This window comes from Phocoena phocoena, chromosome 2 (assembly GCF_963924675.1).
Source record: "Phocoena phocoena chromosome 2, mPhoPho1.1, whole genome shotgun sequence".
Lineage (NCBI taxonomy): Eukaryota > Metazoa > Chordata > Mammalia > Artiodactyla > Phocoenidae > Phocoena > Phocoena phocoena.
Window position 1 is genome coordinate 109859931 of NC_089220.1, and position 17618 is coordinate 109877548.

At 38.1% G+C, this 17618-nt stretch overlaps 1 protein-coding gene across 1 annotated transcript in view; it reads left to right on the forward strand.

The window, feature by feature from the left end:
* Nucleotides 1-17618, forward strand: part of IQCH (IQ motif containing H) — a 212359-nt gene that overhangs the window by 15123 nt on the left and 179618 nt on the right. The window contains exon 4 of the mRNA XM_065871349.1: nucleotides 5159-5276. Coding sequence (XP_065727421.1) covers nucleotides 5159-5276 — 118 coding nt within the window. The remainder of the gene's footprint in view (nucleotides 1-5158; nucleotides 5277-17618) is intronic.

A 17618-nucleotide genomic window follows, 5' to 3' on the forward strand; every position in this document is an offset into this window, starting at 1 on the left:
ACACTGTAAATCAACTATACTTCAATAAAAAAATTAAAAAACAAACAGAATAGCGAGGCCCAGATTGAAGTCCAGTCAAGTGTCTGCAAGTATCCTCTCCTACACCATAGCTACCTGAAAACCAGGAAGGCTAATTTTCACAGGGGATGGTTTTCCCTTTTCCCAAGTATTGCTCAAGAAAATATCTGGTAGTTTTGTCTAACAGAGACAAAACCCAATAGATACACAAAGTGATGATAATGGATGCAGCACATGCAAGATTTCCCTAGCAGTCATTGAGAAAACAATGATAAGGACATTATCAAAAGTGGTATATTTTCTCCAAAGAGCTCAAAGTGCTTTTGTATTGTTTTCAAAATAGGTTTCATTATTATCCCTACTTTGGCAATGAGTCTTCTTCTATGTCAAAGTGTGATTCTTCCTCTTATCGTTGCTGGCTTGCACAGATTTTATTGCTTGAGATATCTGCTCACACTGTTCTTAATGACCACGCTTTGCTTATTAATACTAGGAGGGTGACTACCATCTGTACCAACACCATCAGAACTGCACAGAAATCTTCATTTTATATTCTGTGATGCTAGTGTTTTGAGGGGGAAAAAAAACCAAGAACAAAGCAGATAATCATGAGAAACAGTGAGAAGGAAAGAAGAAGTTTCTGTTAAATGATGAGTATAGATTAGAAGGTACATTTCCACTCAGTTATTGAAGCCCCCTTGGAGCCAATCTCTTCTGGGTTGTTACAAAGCAGTACACAAATCCTACTTATACAGAATATGACTACCTCCTAGTTACAGAGAGAGACAAAGCACAAGTTGTTAACACTTGGTCATCTAGGTGAAGGGTATTTGGATGCTCACTATTCTTTCAATTTTTCTATGGGTTTGAAATTTTTTGAAACAAAAAATAAAATTTTTAAAAGCATCATAAAGTTTAGAAATAACAATAAATTGGAAAACATTTCCAACACACATGATATAAAAATTGCTAATATTCTTAAATACAAAGTGCTCTCGCTGATAATAATAATAATAATAAAAACCCTTGACATAGACAAAAGGACATCAATAGAATACAGAGCTAGAAATGCAAATAACCAGTAAATAGGTGAAAAATATTTAATCTCACTGGTAAACAAGAATTAAATTATATATTACTGTTTTTCTTAACAAGTTAGCGAAACATGTCATTTAAAACACCCTAATACTCAGTGCTGATGAGGGGGCCGAAAGATGGGTGTACTTTTATACTACTGGTGGGAGGTATAAGTTGTCACAAAGTTCTTAAAGGAGGTTTTTCAAAGTATGTGAGAAGATTTTTTAAATTGTTATTTTTTAATTTGGTAGTTTGTATCTTAGGAATTTCTCCTAGGATATAAGGAGAGATACGCATGGATCTCTGTATAAGTTTGTTCAGTTCAGTGTTATATTTAGTAGCAATAAACTTGGAACCTTAAATGTTAACAGTAACAATGATTAAATCTGCAACACATCTGTGTATTATATAGCTATTAAAACCAATATTGTCCAAGACATTTTCATGACATGGAAAAATTCTCACAGCATATGTTGAGGGGAAAAAAGGGGGATGCAAAATTGTATCTCAATTCAAATTCACTTTTTTAAAAAAATTAATTTATTTATTTATTTTTGGCTGCATTGGGTCTTCGTTACTGCACACGGGCTTTTCTCTAGTTGTGGTGAGCAGGGGCTACTCTTCGTTGTCGTGCACGGGCTTCACATTGCAGTGGCTTCTCTTGTTGTGGAGCATGGGCTCTAGGCACTTGGGCTTCAGTAGTTGTGGCATGTGGGCTCAGTAGTTGTGGCTCTCGGGCTCTAGAGTGCAGGCTCAGTAGTTGTGGCGCACACAGGGCAGGTTGATTTGTTAGTTGTTCCGCGGCATGTGGGATCTTCCTGGACCAGGGCTCGAAACAGTGTCCCCTGCACTGGCAGGCGGATTCTTAACCACTACGCCACCAGGGAAGTCCCCAAATTCACTTCTAAATACATAAATACAGAGGTAAAAGGATTTGTAAGAAATACACTAAGAGAGTTTCACTTCTAGGAAGATGGTATAGAAATACTTTCCCCTATTCCTTCTGATAAATACAATTAAAACCCCTGGATGTTATATATAAAACAAACTTAAGAAGACTCTGAAAGGTGGAGAGTAGGGGAGGACATGATGGTGAGGTCCCTGGATTTTCCGCTTGCCTCATCTATCCCATATCTGACCTATTTTATTTTCATTTCCTCTGAAGAAGTTCTCTTAACATTTCTTGCAAGACAAGTCGCTGGTGACCAATTCTCTTAGCTTTTGTTTGAGAACATCTTTATTTCTTCTTCACTTTTGAAGATAATTTCGCTGGATACAGAATTACAGGTTGGCGGGTTTTTTCTTTCCACACTTCAAATATTTTACCTCACTGTCTTCTTGCTTAAGTGGTTTATGAAGAGAAGTTTGATATAATTCTTATCCTTGTTCTTCTGTAAGTTTTTTCCCCAGTCTTCGAGATTTTCTCTTTGTCCTTGGTTTTCCATAGTTTGAATATGATTTGTCTAGGTGTGTTTTTTTTGGTATTTATCCTCCCTGGTATTCTCTGAGCTTCCTGGGTGTATGGTTTAGCATCTGTCATTAATTTTGGAAAACTCTTAGCCATTATTACTCAAATATTTCTTCTGCTCCTTTCTCTCTTCTTTTTCTGATATTCTCAACATGGGTATGGTACACCATTTATAGTTGTCCCACAGTTCCTGAACATTCTGTTCTGCTTTGTTAATTTTTTTTCTCCTTGCATTTCATTTTTGGAGTTTAAATTGACATTTCTTTAAGCTCACTGATTCTTTCCTTGGCCATGCCCAGTCTGTTAATAAGACCATCAAAGGCATCCTTCATTTCTGACAATATTTTTTATTTCTAACATTTCCTTTTGATTCTTTTTGGAGCTTCAACCTCTCTGCTTACATTACCCATCTGTTCTTGTATATTGTCCACTTTTTCCCATTAGTGTCTTTAGCATATTAATCATAGTTATTTTTAATTCCTGGTCTGATAATTCCAAAATCTCTGTCATATCTGAATCTGATTCTAATGCTTGCTTTGTCTCCTCAGACTGTTTTTTTCTTGCCTTTTAGCATGGCTTGTCATTTTCTGTTGGAAGCTGGACATGTTGTATTAGGTAATAGGAACTGAGGTAGGTAGGCATTTAGTGTGAAGTAAGTAGGCCTTTATCTGGCCAGGCGTTATGCCATGTTTACTGTCTGCTGTAACTGTAGATGTCTGAGGCTTCAATTTCCCCAGCTATCTTTGTTTTTGTCCCCCCTATTGTTTTTGGGTTTCCCTAGAAACTCCTTCCTAAATAGAATCTGAGACTTGCAGTTCTTTCACCTGTAATCCTCTGTATGCAGAGGCTCTGTGGATGTAGTATGTGTTGGGGGGAAACGTGCAATAATCCTGTGATTAGGTCTCATTCTTTTGGAGGGTCTGTGTCCCTGTTACCATCACAAGTTTTTCTCAGCATTTCCTCCCCTTAGGTGAGACAGGAAGACTAGAGGGAGCTGCAGTTAGCTAATTGCCCTTCTTCGGGTCAGATAAGGCTTTGATAAAATAGTTTTCCCTGAGACCTAGCTTTCATTATAGAGAACAGAACAAAGAACAGAACTTGGAGTATTCTCTTCCTCTTTCCCTGCTGGAAGCAGGAGGGGATTTTTCTCTGATCTTCACAGAGAAAACAAGGTGGGGCTCCTAGAGGTAAAACTCATGGAAGTATGGGTCATCTGCCATCCTAAGACTTGGCCCCTCGGAGTTTTTAACTCTCAAGGGAATCCACACTGAGCCTCCAGAAATTTGTTGACTAGAATTTAAGTGCTCTTCCCAGCACTGGCTCCAGCAGCAGGTTTCTGCTCTTGGGCTTTATCCACCTCTTTCTCCAGTTTTGAAGGCAGCAGTTTTCCCTGTGATCTCAGTTCTTTGATGTATCTAAGAAGAGTTGTTTTTCTGATTCTTCAGCTTTCTTGCTGAGGATTGGAGCGAAACTTCCAAGCTCTTTACATGTTGGAATGAAACCAGAGTCCATAAATTGCTTTTTAATTGTAATTTTACAAAAGTGGGCATCACAATAGAATCAAGAAAGTGAGTCATTTGTTGTTGAGTTTAATTGCCCTTAATTATGTTGACTATCTTAAAGAACTGGAACCTGCTTTAAAATTAAAATTAAGACCTACATTACACACATATACACATTCTTACAACTTTACTTTGTTTGCACATTGCTCTCCCATGGAACTCCTCATTGCTTAACAAGGAAGACCTTTCACCACCTTTGATCCTTAAGTCTCTGCAATTATATGAAATAGCAGAAGTTTAAAGAGCATAATGATGGGGACTACCCTGGTGGTGCAGTGGTTAAGAATCTGCCTGCCAATGGGTTCAACATGGGTTCGAGCCCTGGTCCGGGAAGATCTCACATGCCACGGAGCAACTAAGCCCGTGCACCACAACTACTGAGACTGCGCTCTAGAGCCCAGGAGCCACAACTACTGAGCCCGCGTGTCACAACTACTGAAGCCCGCATGCCTAGAGTCCATGCTCTGCAACCAGAGAAGCCACCGCAATGAGAAGCCCACACACCACAAGGAAGAGTAGCCCCCACTCGCCCCAACTAGAGAAAGCCCTCACACAGCATCGAAGACCCAATGCAGCCAAAAATAAATAAATTTATGAAAAAAAATAAAAATAAAAAAATAAATGAAAAATATAAGGATGAACTGCTTAGGGATCAGCATTTTGAATATATTTAACATTGGCTATATTGTGACTTAATTTTATTTAACAAAATACAGCATATTGTATTTTTTTAATTGAGAAATATTTTATAGAGTAGTAATTCTGTCAATTGTGCATCATATAAACTCAGCCAGAGATAGAGCTTTTTATTCATGCTATAATGGTCATTATTGGGCTAGGAAGTTCTTATGCTTAATAAACAACTGCAGTTTTATAGTGGTAAAAATGCTAAAGTTGGTCAGATTTATTGTAATTACCAATAGAATATTTCCCATAAAATGTAATTTAACTAGGAAGCATTGTTTTTAAGTTACAATTTGTGAAGCTTTTATGATAGCAAATTTGACTTTAATTTTTTTTTTTTTAAACTTAGGTTGCTTCCAGCTGTAATTGATCAGAAATCATTTATTTTCCCTCTGGAATCTGAGGGGAAACTTTGGCAACCCCCAAGACAGCACAGTTCACTTCCACATGCCTTTCCAAGAGTAAAGGTAGGAAGAGAGAAATCCGTAGAGACAGAAAGTGGATTGGTGGTTGCCAGAGGCTGGAAGGAGGAGGGGGGGAGAGTGGGGAATGATGTCTAATGCTTGTCAAGTGTCTTTGGGGGAGGATGAAATATTCTGGAATTAAATAGTGGTGATGGCTGCACAACTCTGAATCTACTAAACACCATTGAATTATATACTTTGAAAGGGCGAAATTAAAGTTTATGAATTATATCTCCATAAAGCTGTTAGAAGAGAATTTTTTTTTTTCAAGAGCAAAGGTGGGAAATTGTGTTCTAAATGAGAAAACATGCCATTGTTGTTTCAGATATGTTCACAGCATGGTCAATTTCTATGACAAAAGAGCTTTCTTTGAAGTTAAGTTTCCAGGCGGCAAGGAATAGAGCCCAAGAGGTTTCTGGCTTTTGGTTATTCTTTCGATTTGATTCCTGTTTCCTCCCTGACTCCCCCAAAGTGGTAACAGTTCACCTCTTCTGGGTACCAGATGCTATTTTCAGTGCTTTGGGAACATTAACTTGTTTAACCTTCGGAATAATCCTAGAAGGAGATGTTATTATTATCTTCATTTTACTGATGAAGAAGCCAAGATGCAGAAATGTTAAATAAGTTGCCCAAGAGAACACAGCTAGTGTCAGAGCCAGGATCATGAACCCAGAAATGTAGGGATCCAGGGCTGTGCTCTTAACCACCGTGATACCCTTTTTCAAGTAATAGCTTTATTGAGATACAATTTATATGCCATAAAATTCACCCTTTTAAGAGGTTTTTAGTATATTCACAGAATTGTGCCACCATCACTTGGTACCCTTTTTACAATTGTTTGTATTAGTTCTAGGTACTTTGGTAGGAAGCATCTTTGCTGTGGACATCTTTGTTGCAAGCATTTCCACCACAAGCATTTTTGCCACATAACTAATTGGCCATAAGGCAATTTTGCTATAAGAGATAAAATAACAAAAAACAAAAGAGGGACATTAACAAGGACATAAAGAAGCATGAGAAATGAATAACAAAATTTAAATGACTTTTTTGCAAAATACAAAATATTTGAATACATTTAAAATGTGGGTAGATCATGGCACTGCTGTACAAATGACCAATTTTATTTTGTGGGTTTTACCGAAGCACTTGTCTTTCAAGTCTTTCATTCATAGTATTGTATACATATTTTTGTTTGTTTGTTGACTCATCTCCTCGTTTGGCATTGTGCTTTTTCTTTTTCACTGACATTTCGTCCGTCATTAAGAGAGGTATCCGTTTACAAATACTAGGGTGCGTGTTTGTACCTGAGCTTTGCGTTGCCCTGTGAAAGCCGCTAAGCTGTGTTCTATTCTTGGCATATTTGTTACATGTCCGCTGAAAGATGTTCCAAAGTTCTATGCGAAACCTGGCTTCAACTCTGCACCTTCAAGGCCTTCAGTCTCTTTCTCTTTCCAGGTAGTGTGCTTCAAAATAAGAAACCAGCTCTTGGGGCAAATCATCATCGATCAGTTTGATAAAGCCATCAATAATGACTAATGCATTTCAACCAGTGGAAACTGTCAAATCAAGAACTGTCAACCAGTTATTTTATCTTTCATGGCAGAATTGCCTTATGGCCAATTAGTTATGCAGCAAGGATGTTTGCAGCAAAAATGCTTACAGCAAAGATGCTTATGATGAGAATACCTTGTATTTTCCTTTATTACATTTGCCAAAATTTGTAACTAGATATTGTTATATGATTTTTTAAAAAATGCCTGACTTACCACTAGATTATAAGCTTAATGAGGGCAGGATCCATGTCAGTTTGTCCATTGCAATGTAATGCCAGGTAACTGTCAACAAATGTTTGTTGAATGAATAAATGAAACCGCCACAGTGACTTCGAATGGTGTGCTCATCCCCATATAAAATATTAATCCAGGATCCTCTGTACTCTCAAAGCAGCCCACTCCTACCTTTGTCACTGTACTTGTCACATTGGGTTCCTTCAGCCACTATCTGTGGAGTACTTCCTGTGTGCCAAGGACTGTTAGAGGCACCCTGGGATGAACAATTCAGACCAGGTCCCCCGACTCTCACAGAGCTTACATTCTAGGGGAGTTGAGATAGACCATCAATAAGAAAATACCAGGTAATAATAAAGGCTCTCACGAAAAACAAAAACAGAGTGCTGTTATAAAGGGAGCTTAAACTTCTCATCTTCCTTACTATTAAGCCTCTGCTTTCGTTAAATGTTTACTTTGCCAAGAATCTCAGGAGGGCCAGAGTTAGTCCATAAGCGGAAGATTAGAGATCTCCAGGTTGTAAAGACAATGAAATAAAATATATGAGATTAGGACTATTTTAGAACACATAGTTGCTATTATTATTCCAGGAAAAAAAAAACAAAACAAAAAACTATGGCCAGAAATTTATTTTCCTAAAAGAGTTCTGAATCCTGGCAAATGATTATAAAGATAAGGGATCTTATGTGCCCTGTGTTCTTTTAAATACTGCGAGCAGGGGTGAGCTTCATTTAGAAAGGGGCATGGACTGTTTCCCACCCTGACTTTACCTTCAGGGCCTGGATCCCTATTGTTGTTTTATATCTAATATCAGTGACATCTGCTTAAAAATGCATAACTGCTGACACAAAGATAGCCCTAATATTGCGCTGTAAAGTCAATGACAAACAGTGCTGTTTTGCCAGCTGTTCTATAAGCCTACTACACCAACTTCAAAGCTTGTATTATTGAGTAGCTGTGAAATCCAGCTGGGATATTACCACCTTTAATTGCCCACTGCCAACCTTTTAAACTAGGTAAACCCCAGTTGCTACTTTAAGCTCTTTCTCCAAAGTGAAGAAATTGTTTTTGGAATTCCATTTCACACCAAAAAAAACCTAAAATGACAAGTCATCTGGAGTTTCTCAGTTGTAATTAAGAATCACAATAAAGAATTGTTTATCACTTTCTCTTACATTTGAAAAAGCCATATTCTGATGGCTTTTCTTTATAATATAAAGAAAAGACTGGAGCTAAGGTTCCAAATCAACACCAGCCCAATCCTTCTTTTAGGCACCTTGGACGATAGGAACACATGTACTCATAACAGTCAAGGAGAGGGTTTGAAATAACAAACAAAATAGATAAGAAGGAGGGAGGAAGAGGAGAAAAACTTTATAGGCCAAGAGAGTGTTTGATTTTCTTGTTGTGTTCGGCAAGCTAAGTCTGAAGGCAATTTCAAATAAAAGTTCCTAAACTGTTTAAATGCAAGGACCTACTTAGAAGCATGATACAATTTGTATGTTTGTGGAGCAGGGAAAAAAAACACATCTCATTGCTTGAGAGTTATTTTCCAAATGAATTCCATAAGATGGAAACTTTATCCATCAAAACAAATATAAAAATATATATTGTGATCTAATACAATACAGCAATGTGCAAGATCTGTGTCTAAGATGGGAAGAATCTTTAATTTTGTGAATATGGATCTCACTGAGAAAGTGATTTTTGAAATTTGCTAAAAACTAAAGTTTTGAGGATTTTTGCCATTATGAGGAATAACGTGATGAGAGATAAAAGACAGAAAATGTCAGGGCAAGTAAGGATTGCTTTACAGATTTTCACTGTGAGTTGTATCTCATTTAATATTGGATGGGAAAATTTTGCTGGTGAAATAGCGGGTGGATTTTACAGAATAAAGTGGGGAGAAGAGAATGCCTACAAGTAACCAATAAGCACTGTGATCTCTGTCTTCTCATTAGAATATAAGCTCCATGAGAGCAGAAACTTTTAAAAATGATTTTTCCCTTTCTTTGGTTTCTTAAAACCTTCTTAGTATGAAAATATTCAAATAAACCAAAAATAGTGTATGAATAACTATTTCTCCTTCACCTAGATTTAACAATTGTTAACCTTTACCAGTTTTGCTTCATCTATTTTTTATTGAAATGTTTTAAAATACAGACATATAGACATTTCACCCCTTAATGCTTTAACGTGTGTCTTTAAAAATGAACACATTCCTACTTAGCCACAATACCATTATCACACCATTATAACATTACCATTATAACAATACTTCCTGAATGTAATAAGTACTCAGGTCATATTCAGATTTCCCTCATTATCCTCCAAATGGCTTTACTGGTCTTTTGTCCAAACTTGGATCTGCTAAGATTTATACATTGTGTTTGATTATTTTATTTCTTAAGTCTCTATTAATCTAAAGCAGAGAGACTCTGTTTAGTTCATTACTGTAACCAGTGCCTAGACAGTGCCCAGCCTGGAGGAGGCTCTCAATAGACGGCAACATGATGGTCAGAAGGATGAGTTCACATCCCGGTTCTCTACCACTTACTATCTGTACTTTGGCAAGTCATTTAACCTCTCTGTGCCTCAGTTCCTCATCTGCAAAATGGGCTCTATGACACCCGGTTGTAAAGATAAATGAGTTAACATACGTGCATGTTTATAACAGTGCCCCATGCATGGTGAGTGCTATGTAAGTGTTCATTCTTCTTCTTATTTGTTGATGAATACTGGTCAACCTCACTTATGTACCTGATATGTACCAGGCAGTATTTTAGGCATCTCCCAAGTTTCTCTACTCTCATGGGGCTTACATTCTAGTTGGGGTAAGGTAGTCATTAGGAAAACAGAAAACAGTCTGAAAAGTAAACATAGAGTATGTTAGTTGATGAGAGAAAAGTTAGGTTAGGAACATAGGGAGTGTTGGGATGATCTCACTTGGAAGGTGACACTTGAACAGAAATCTGATGGATATGGGGAAGCAAGTCATTTGGCAAATAATTGGGGAAAGAGTGTTCCAGGCAGAGAAGACAGAACCTGAAAAGACCCTGAATTAGGAGTGTGAACAGCAAGTAAGCTAGAGAGGAATGTGCAAGGGGGAGAGAAGTAGGAACAGGGATAGGGACCAGATCTTGCAGACCATTGTAAGGACTGCGGAGATCTGAGTGAGATGGGAGGCTTTTCACCAGGGGACCAATCGGATATGATTTGCAATTGACAAGGGTCACTCTGGCTGCGAGGCCGAGAATATGATGTAGAAAGGCAAGGGTGGAAGCAGGAAGACCATTCAGGAGCCTGTGTTAGCCATGATGATGAAATCATATCTCATCCTCACAACATTTCTGAAGGAAGGAATTATTGTTATCCCCATCTGACAGACGAGCATATCGAGGATGAGCGATGATAGTAACTTAAAACTAAGAAATAGGAGAACTGGGATTCAGACTCAGCTCTGTTTAACTTCAGAGTCCTGGCTTTTCCTCACCACTGTTAAAAATACGAAAACTTGGGCTTCCCTGGTGGCGCAGTGGTTGAGAGTCCGCCTGCCGATGCAGGGGACACGGGTTCGTGCCCCGGTCCGGGAAGATCCCACATGCCGCGGAGTGGCTGGGCCCGTGAGCCATGGCCGCTGAGTCTGCGCGTCCGGAGCCTGTGCTCCGCGACGGGAGAGGCCACAGCAGTGAGAGGCCCACGTACTGAAAAGAAAAAAACAAAAAACAAAAAAAAAAAAAACGAAAACTTGAGATCCCTCCCTGTGTTTGCCACAGGGAAATTTACAACTGGGGAAAAAAAAAGAAAGCAGCTGAACAAATTCCTGATTTTTTCCACAAAAGTTCCTAACCATCCCCAGAATTATCCTCAGATATGTCCCTCTAAACTTTCCCAAAGAAACTTCTCAATGCAATGCTCCTGATAAAAGTGACCTTTTCCATTTCTGATTTGTTGCAGTGATACTAATATGGCAATTGTGAAGCCACATTAGAATTATTTATAATACACTATTATACTCTATCATATGCGAAGCTGTTTTACTGTAATTGGTTACCATTCAATTAGTTTATATATATAAAGAGGTTTATACTTTACAGTATAACTTATGGCTAGTGGAACAGGTGACTAAACGTGGTATTTGGGGTTATTTCTATAAAAAATGGGCATCAAAAATAGGCCCTTAGCAGGACAGGAATAAAGATGCAGACGTAGAGAATGGACTTGAGTACAGAGGGAGATCAGCTCGGTGCTTTGTGACCATCTAGAAGGGTGGGATAGGGAGGGTGGGAGGGAGACACAAGAGGGAGGAGATATGGGGATATATGTAGATGCATAGCTGATTCACTTTGATATACAGCAGAAACTAACACACCATTGTAAAGGAATTATACTCCAATAAAGGTGTTTTAAAAAAAATAGGCCCTTAGGACTATATTTTCTAATAACATTGTTTCTGTGAGAAGAGTCAATTAGCTACATATTTATGACTTAGAGCATCTTCTCCAGAAACATAAGCTATTTACTACAACTGCAAAGCACACTCAAAATTTATTATATGGTATTCCATGGTTCAATAACATTTCAAAGATGGCATCCCAAATTTCTCCTGACTCTCTCCCTGGCTTACCAGGGGATGCTAACTTCTGGGCATTCAGGCAGCCCTCATTCCCTGGCCACCAACACATGAGAGTAGCTTGTAGCAAAAGAAGGGAGGTCACGGAATTAGCAATTGGCCCATGTGCCATAAAAACAGGACAGAATGTCACCTTTGGCACACACTACTGCTATAAGCTGATGACAGTGTCTCCATGGCATATTGTAAGAATGACACAAACATAGTAAAACGAAAAAATGTCTTTCCTCACTGGTGTGCTGTTTCATTTCTTCAAATATTTTGATTTTAATGCTACTATGTGCTAGGTGCTGGAATGCAAATTTCAGTGCTGTAGGCGCTCACAGTCTGTAGACAGGCATTCTATAGACAGAGTGGTGAGTGCAATATTAGAGGTTTGGCAAAGGTACGCTGGTAGGGCCAGGGGGATATGCCAAATGCCTGGGCTTTGTTGTAACCAGTAAGTACATCATCTCTAAAATCTGTTTCAACCACAGCAGTCTCTGACCTCTATGTCCTAGTCTGCCAGCTCACATAGTACATTCTTCCAACAATTCTTCACTTCAGTAAACACCTTCAATCCACTGACCTCTCATTATTTCACTATTTATCACTTTTATCTTATTGTACTTGCTCCCTTAGCTAGGGCAGACTGCATGACTGTGGCAGAAATTTTTAGTTCCCTACCCAGTATCCACTCCCTCGTCTGCATTACTATAAACTGTGATTTTGTTCAGGATGGCATCATGCCAGGCGGAATAAGGGTCCTCATTTCTGAGCCTTCCTTGCAGCTAAGTATGACCATGTGTCCCAATTCTGTCCAGTGAGTACTGAGCAGCAGTCTCCTGGGGTTGGTTCTAGGGGATATTTTGCTTTCCAAATGAAAGGATATAGTAACAACTGGCATGTCCCTTCTCCCCTTTCCTCCTTCTTTCTCCCCTGAACACAGACATGACAACTGGAGTTGCAGCAAGCATATTGCAACCACAAGGTGACAAGCGTAGGGACAAAGGGCAATATTCTGAGGATGGTTAGGACAGAAAGGGGGAAAGGGACTGGGCTCCAATGGCTTTCCTGAGCAGCTGATTTTTAGCTAGATATATGGGTGCCCAACATAAAGACTACATTTCCCAGCATCCCTTGTAGTTGGACATAGCTAATATGACCAAGTAGTACTGGCTAATGAAATGTTAGGGGTGGGTATTGTGGGAAGTTTTCTGGAAACTGCCTTAAAAGATAGCTGACTTGTGCTCTTTGATCTTTTTCTTCCCCTTTCTCTATTCTTCTGCCTGGAATGGGGCTGTGTTGGCTGGAACTCTAGCAGCCATCTTAGACCAAGAGGAAGAGGCCCATACATTAGGGATAGCAGAATATTAAGCTGGAAGGAGCCTGGTCCCTAGTAACTTCCTGGATTTCCAAACCAACCCTGACCAACCTATCTCTGGACTTCACATGCATGAGAACAATAAATTCTGTCTTACTGAAGTAATATTCTTCCAATTTTCAGTCACATACAGCAAACAGTCTTATTCTCATTACCGTTATCCTTCTCATTACCAAATTTAATTTTTCTATGTCTGGATTTATGGGTTGTTTTTTTTTTCTTTAACTGGAGGTGAGATACGTATTTCAATTAGTGATCAGAAGTTCGGTCATTCTGGGTCATGCAGAAGATGGATTGGAGGTAAGGAGACCCATTGTAGGGGCCATTACAGAGGTCCATGTAATAATCAATGAGAGCACAGATCAAAGCGGTGCCTGTGGGGATTAGAGAGGAAGTAAAGGATAGAGAGATCCTGATATATAGGAAGTTAAATCAAGAGTGTATCAACAAACATTTCGTTGTAATGGGACAGCATATTATGATGGAAAGAGGCTTTTGAAGTCAGAGACATCAATACAATCCTGTCTCTCCACTTTTGGATTATATGACCTTGAGAAGTCCCTTAGCCATTTGTCCTCATTAGTAAAGTAGCGATAATATCATATGCTCCCTCTTCCCATTTTAAGGGCTATAGGACAGCACTTGGATTATGACAAGCCCCGCATATTATGGTGCCAAGTACAAAATAGAGGCTGAATAAATGTTAGCTCTCTCCCCCAACCTTCCTCTTGTTCTACAATTCAACTACAGGAATCAGAACATAGGACAGGCACATCGGAATGGAATTAAAGTCTTAAGGCTTTGTTAACCTGAGGCAGCTGGGCTTTTTAGAAGCAGCTTGGGGTTAAGTGATGCTGTGATTGTTGATCCCCTAGCCTAGCAGGGAGGTAAGAGGGAATATCATAAAGCATGGAATGTTAGAATTCAAATAATAAATTAATGAATAATTAAATTTTAACTACACTTTAATTTTAAATATAACTTGTTATTATGAAAATTTACCTTTGAATGGACACAAAAACAAAATGAAATCCGTGTAACCATCACCCAACTTTAACAGTTGCCTTAATTTTACCATTCTTATTTCATCTATTCCCTCCACTTTTCTCGGTGAAGTCTTTTAAAGCAAATCCCAGACATCATGTCATTTTACCTTTAAACACCTCAAATAATGACTTAAAAAAAACAGAACTATTATCTCATCTAACAAATTTAACAATGCATTAACACTGTATAATTCTCAGTCCATGTTCAGTTTTCCCCAATTGTTTTAAAACTGTTCTTGTTTGTTTGAATCAGGATGTAAACAATGTCCACACATTGCATTTGTGGTTTTTTGTTGTTGTTTATTTTTTTAAATTGAAGTATATTTGATGTACAATATAAGTTACAGGTGTACTATAGTGATTCTCAATTTTTAAAGGTTATAGTCCCCATGTTGTACAATATCACACGTTACATTTGTATCTCATTTTATCTATAGCAGTTTCCCTCATTTAAAAAAATGTCACTTATACACAACATTGTAAATCAACTGTACTTCAATTTTTTTTAAATGTCACTTATTAAAGAAACCAGGTCATTTGTCATACAGGTTCTCCACCCCCTTAGTCTGGATTGGCTGATTGCAATCTCATGGTGTCATTTTACACATTCCTCTGTCCCTAGTATTTCTTGTAAACTAGTAGTTTTATCTAGAAGCTTGATCAGATTCAGGTGACATCTTTTTGGTGGGAATACTTCACAGGTGGTGAGGTGTACTTCCTTTTATAGCATATCAGGAGGCAATTTCTTTTCTCTCTTTTAATGATGTTATTAAGATTGATCAGTGAGTCTGAGTATTACCAGTTTGATCTATCCTATATAAGTTCCCCACAACCGGGTTTCCCTGGTGGCGCTGTGGTTAACAATCCACCTGCCAGTGCAGGGGACGCAGGTTCAAGCCCTGGTCTGGGAAGATTCCACATGCTGTGGAGCAACTGGTCCCATGCACCACAACTACTAAGCCTGTGCTCTGGAGCCCACGAGCCACAACTACTGAGCCCGCATGTCACAACTACTGAGGCCCATGTGTCTAGAGCCTGTGCTCCACAACAGGACAGGCCACCACAATGAGAAGCCCGCACACCGCAACAAAGAGTGGCCCCTACTCGCCGCAACTAGAGAAAGCCCATGCATAGCAGCAAAGACCCAGTGTAGCCAAAAATAAACAAATAAATTAATTAAAATAATAATAATAGTAAAATTCCCCACAACCTTTCACCTAATGATATTAGCAAAAACTGATATTTACCTAATTATTTCATTAGGGATTACAAAGTCATAATTTTATTTGTTTATTGGTAATTTTATAATTCTATCATTCCTTCCGCATTTATTAGCTTCTCTGAAGAACTTTCCCTTAGCAACTCTTTGGTGAATCTGAAAAACAGATTTTCAGGAAAAGGATAAATGTATGATTCTTTCTTTGATCTATCTACTTTCAGATTAATTTATCAATTAGGGTTTTTTTGGGGAAGGGGGAAATATTATTAAGAACTATAGATTTTTATATATTTGAAGTGTTTCACTGCATTGCATTATTATTTGGGGGCCTGTAGGATCCTGAGTAGTACTTTATCATTTGAGATACTTAACACACATTAGTCACTTAAACCTCACAAACAACCCCATGTAGGTAGGTATTACTACCCAGTTTTAACAAATGAAAAATCTAGATCATATAGCTTGAACTAGGACTTGGTATCTACTGTTCTTTCAAATAAATATAATAATGGTTGAAAGAATCAGAGCATTAAAGGTGACTGGATTCTTTTTCTTTTTTTTGGTTTTGAGATTAAACAGCAGGTATCTTTAACCAGTAGGAATATGATATTAACCAACATACACTTTAGAAGGCATTACTTGTAGTGGGACTTCCCTAGAGGCACAGTGGTTAAGAATCCACCTGCCAGTGCGGGGGACACGGGTTCGATCCCTGGTCCGGCAAGATCCCACATGCCGCGAAGCAATTGGGCCCGTGCGCCACAATTACTGAGCCTGCGCTCTAGAGCCCACAAGACACAACTACTGAGCCTGCGTGCTACAACCACTGAAGCCCGTGTGCCTAGAGCCCGTGCTCTGCCACAAGAGAAGCCACCACAATGAGAAGCCTGCGCACCACAACAAAGACTAGCCCCCGCTTGCTGCAACTAGAGAAAGCCCGCATGCAGCAACAAAGACCCAATACAGCCAAAAACAAATTTTCAATTAAAAAAATAATTTAAAAATAATTTTAAATTAAAATTGAATTTAAAAAAGAAGGCATTACTTGTAGCAAACACTGTTGAGAATAATGTTATGCTGATAACACTGTAACTTAGTGAATAGCTTGTCTCAACTTTGTTTGTGAAGCATTTCAATTTTGATTACTCTGTGTGGGATCTACTGCTCAGATGTATGTCATTTTATGGTCTGCCCATGTCTGGGGAGATGGCATTACACGCTGCCTAGTGTTTTACATTCAGAACTTCTTCTAAAAGAAACCTTAGCCTCTTATGTTCAAGCCTTAGTTTTAATAGCAGAAGCTATTTCCTTCTTGTATCACTTTGTGGACATAGTAATAAAATAAATACCACAAAATCACTGATGAGATGAAAATTGAGCTCCCTGCTCTGTGCAGCCAAGTAGGTAAAACAGTAATTGGCTCTGATAATAACTTTTGTTCTTACAAACCGAAGTCTAAATGAGAGTCACATTTGATATATCTGCTTGTAATTACTATCAAAAGGAGAGGATACAAAGTTTAGATTGTTTAGTCACTCAAGATAGATTAAATAAATCGCTGTCTTTTCTTGAACAATTTAAGAAAATTTTCTGAAATTATTTCTGATATTTATCTCACTGTTGGTAAACAATGATCATCTTCCAGAGCATTGCTTTTACGCTTAATGGAATGATTTTGTTTTTGTTTTTAAATCTATAATTATTTTTCTTGAAAAATCTTATTACTGGGTCTGGCAATGTAGCTTATGCTCATAAATATTTCCCTATACATCTCTATAGATGGTTTGTAAGATAAATTTAGGTTATGAATGTATATGACAGTGATTTTCAGTGAAACCATTTGATATTTTTATATTATTTAAATGTAAACTCTTAATATTTTTAAAAAGGGGAAATTAAATCATATGTGCTACATATTATTTTGGCATACACATGCTTTGGAGTCAAAAGAGAAAATATTAGAATATTAATAATTTTAAAGGATTTTTCCATTGCTTTAGAAGCTAATAAAGACTTGCTATTACAACCTATCATTTCTGTTGGATTTCTATTTACATTTTGATTTCTTTCCAGAAACATCTGTGTTCAGTGCCACAGAAATGTAAAAATGGAAGGAAACAACTAGTTTTTAATGCCAGTTTTAACAATGATTCTGTATTTGATCATTTCCTTTACATACCAGTCCCAAAGCCACATAAAGTTGATGGAGCATAAGAAAACTAAGAAAATGGCTACGGTCCACTGAGCCAATGATCCCAAAATTTAAAAGTTCTAACAAAGCTTAGACATGATAGATG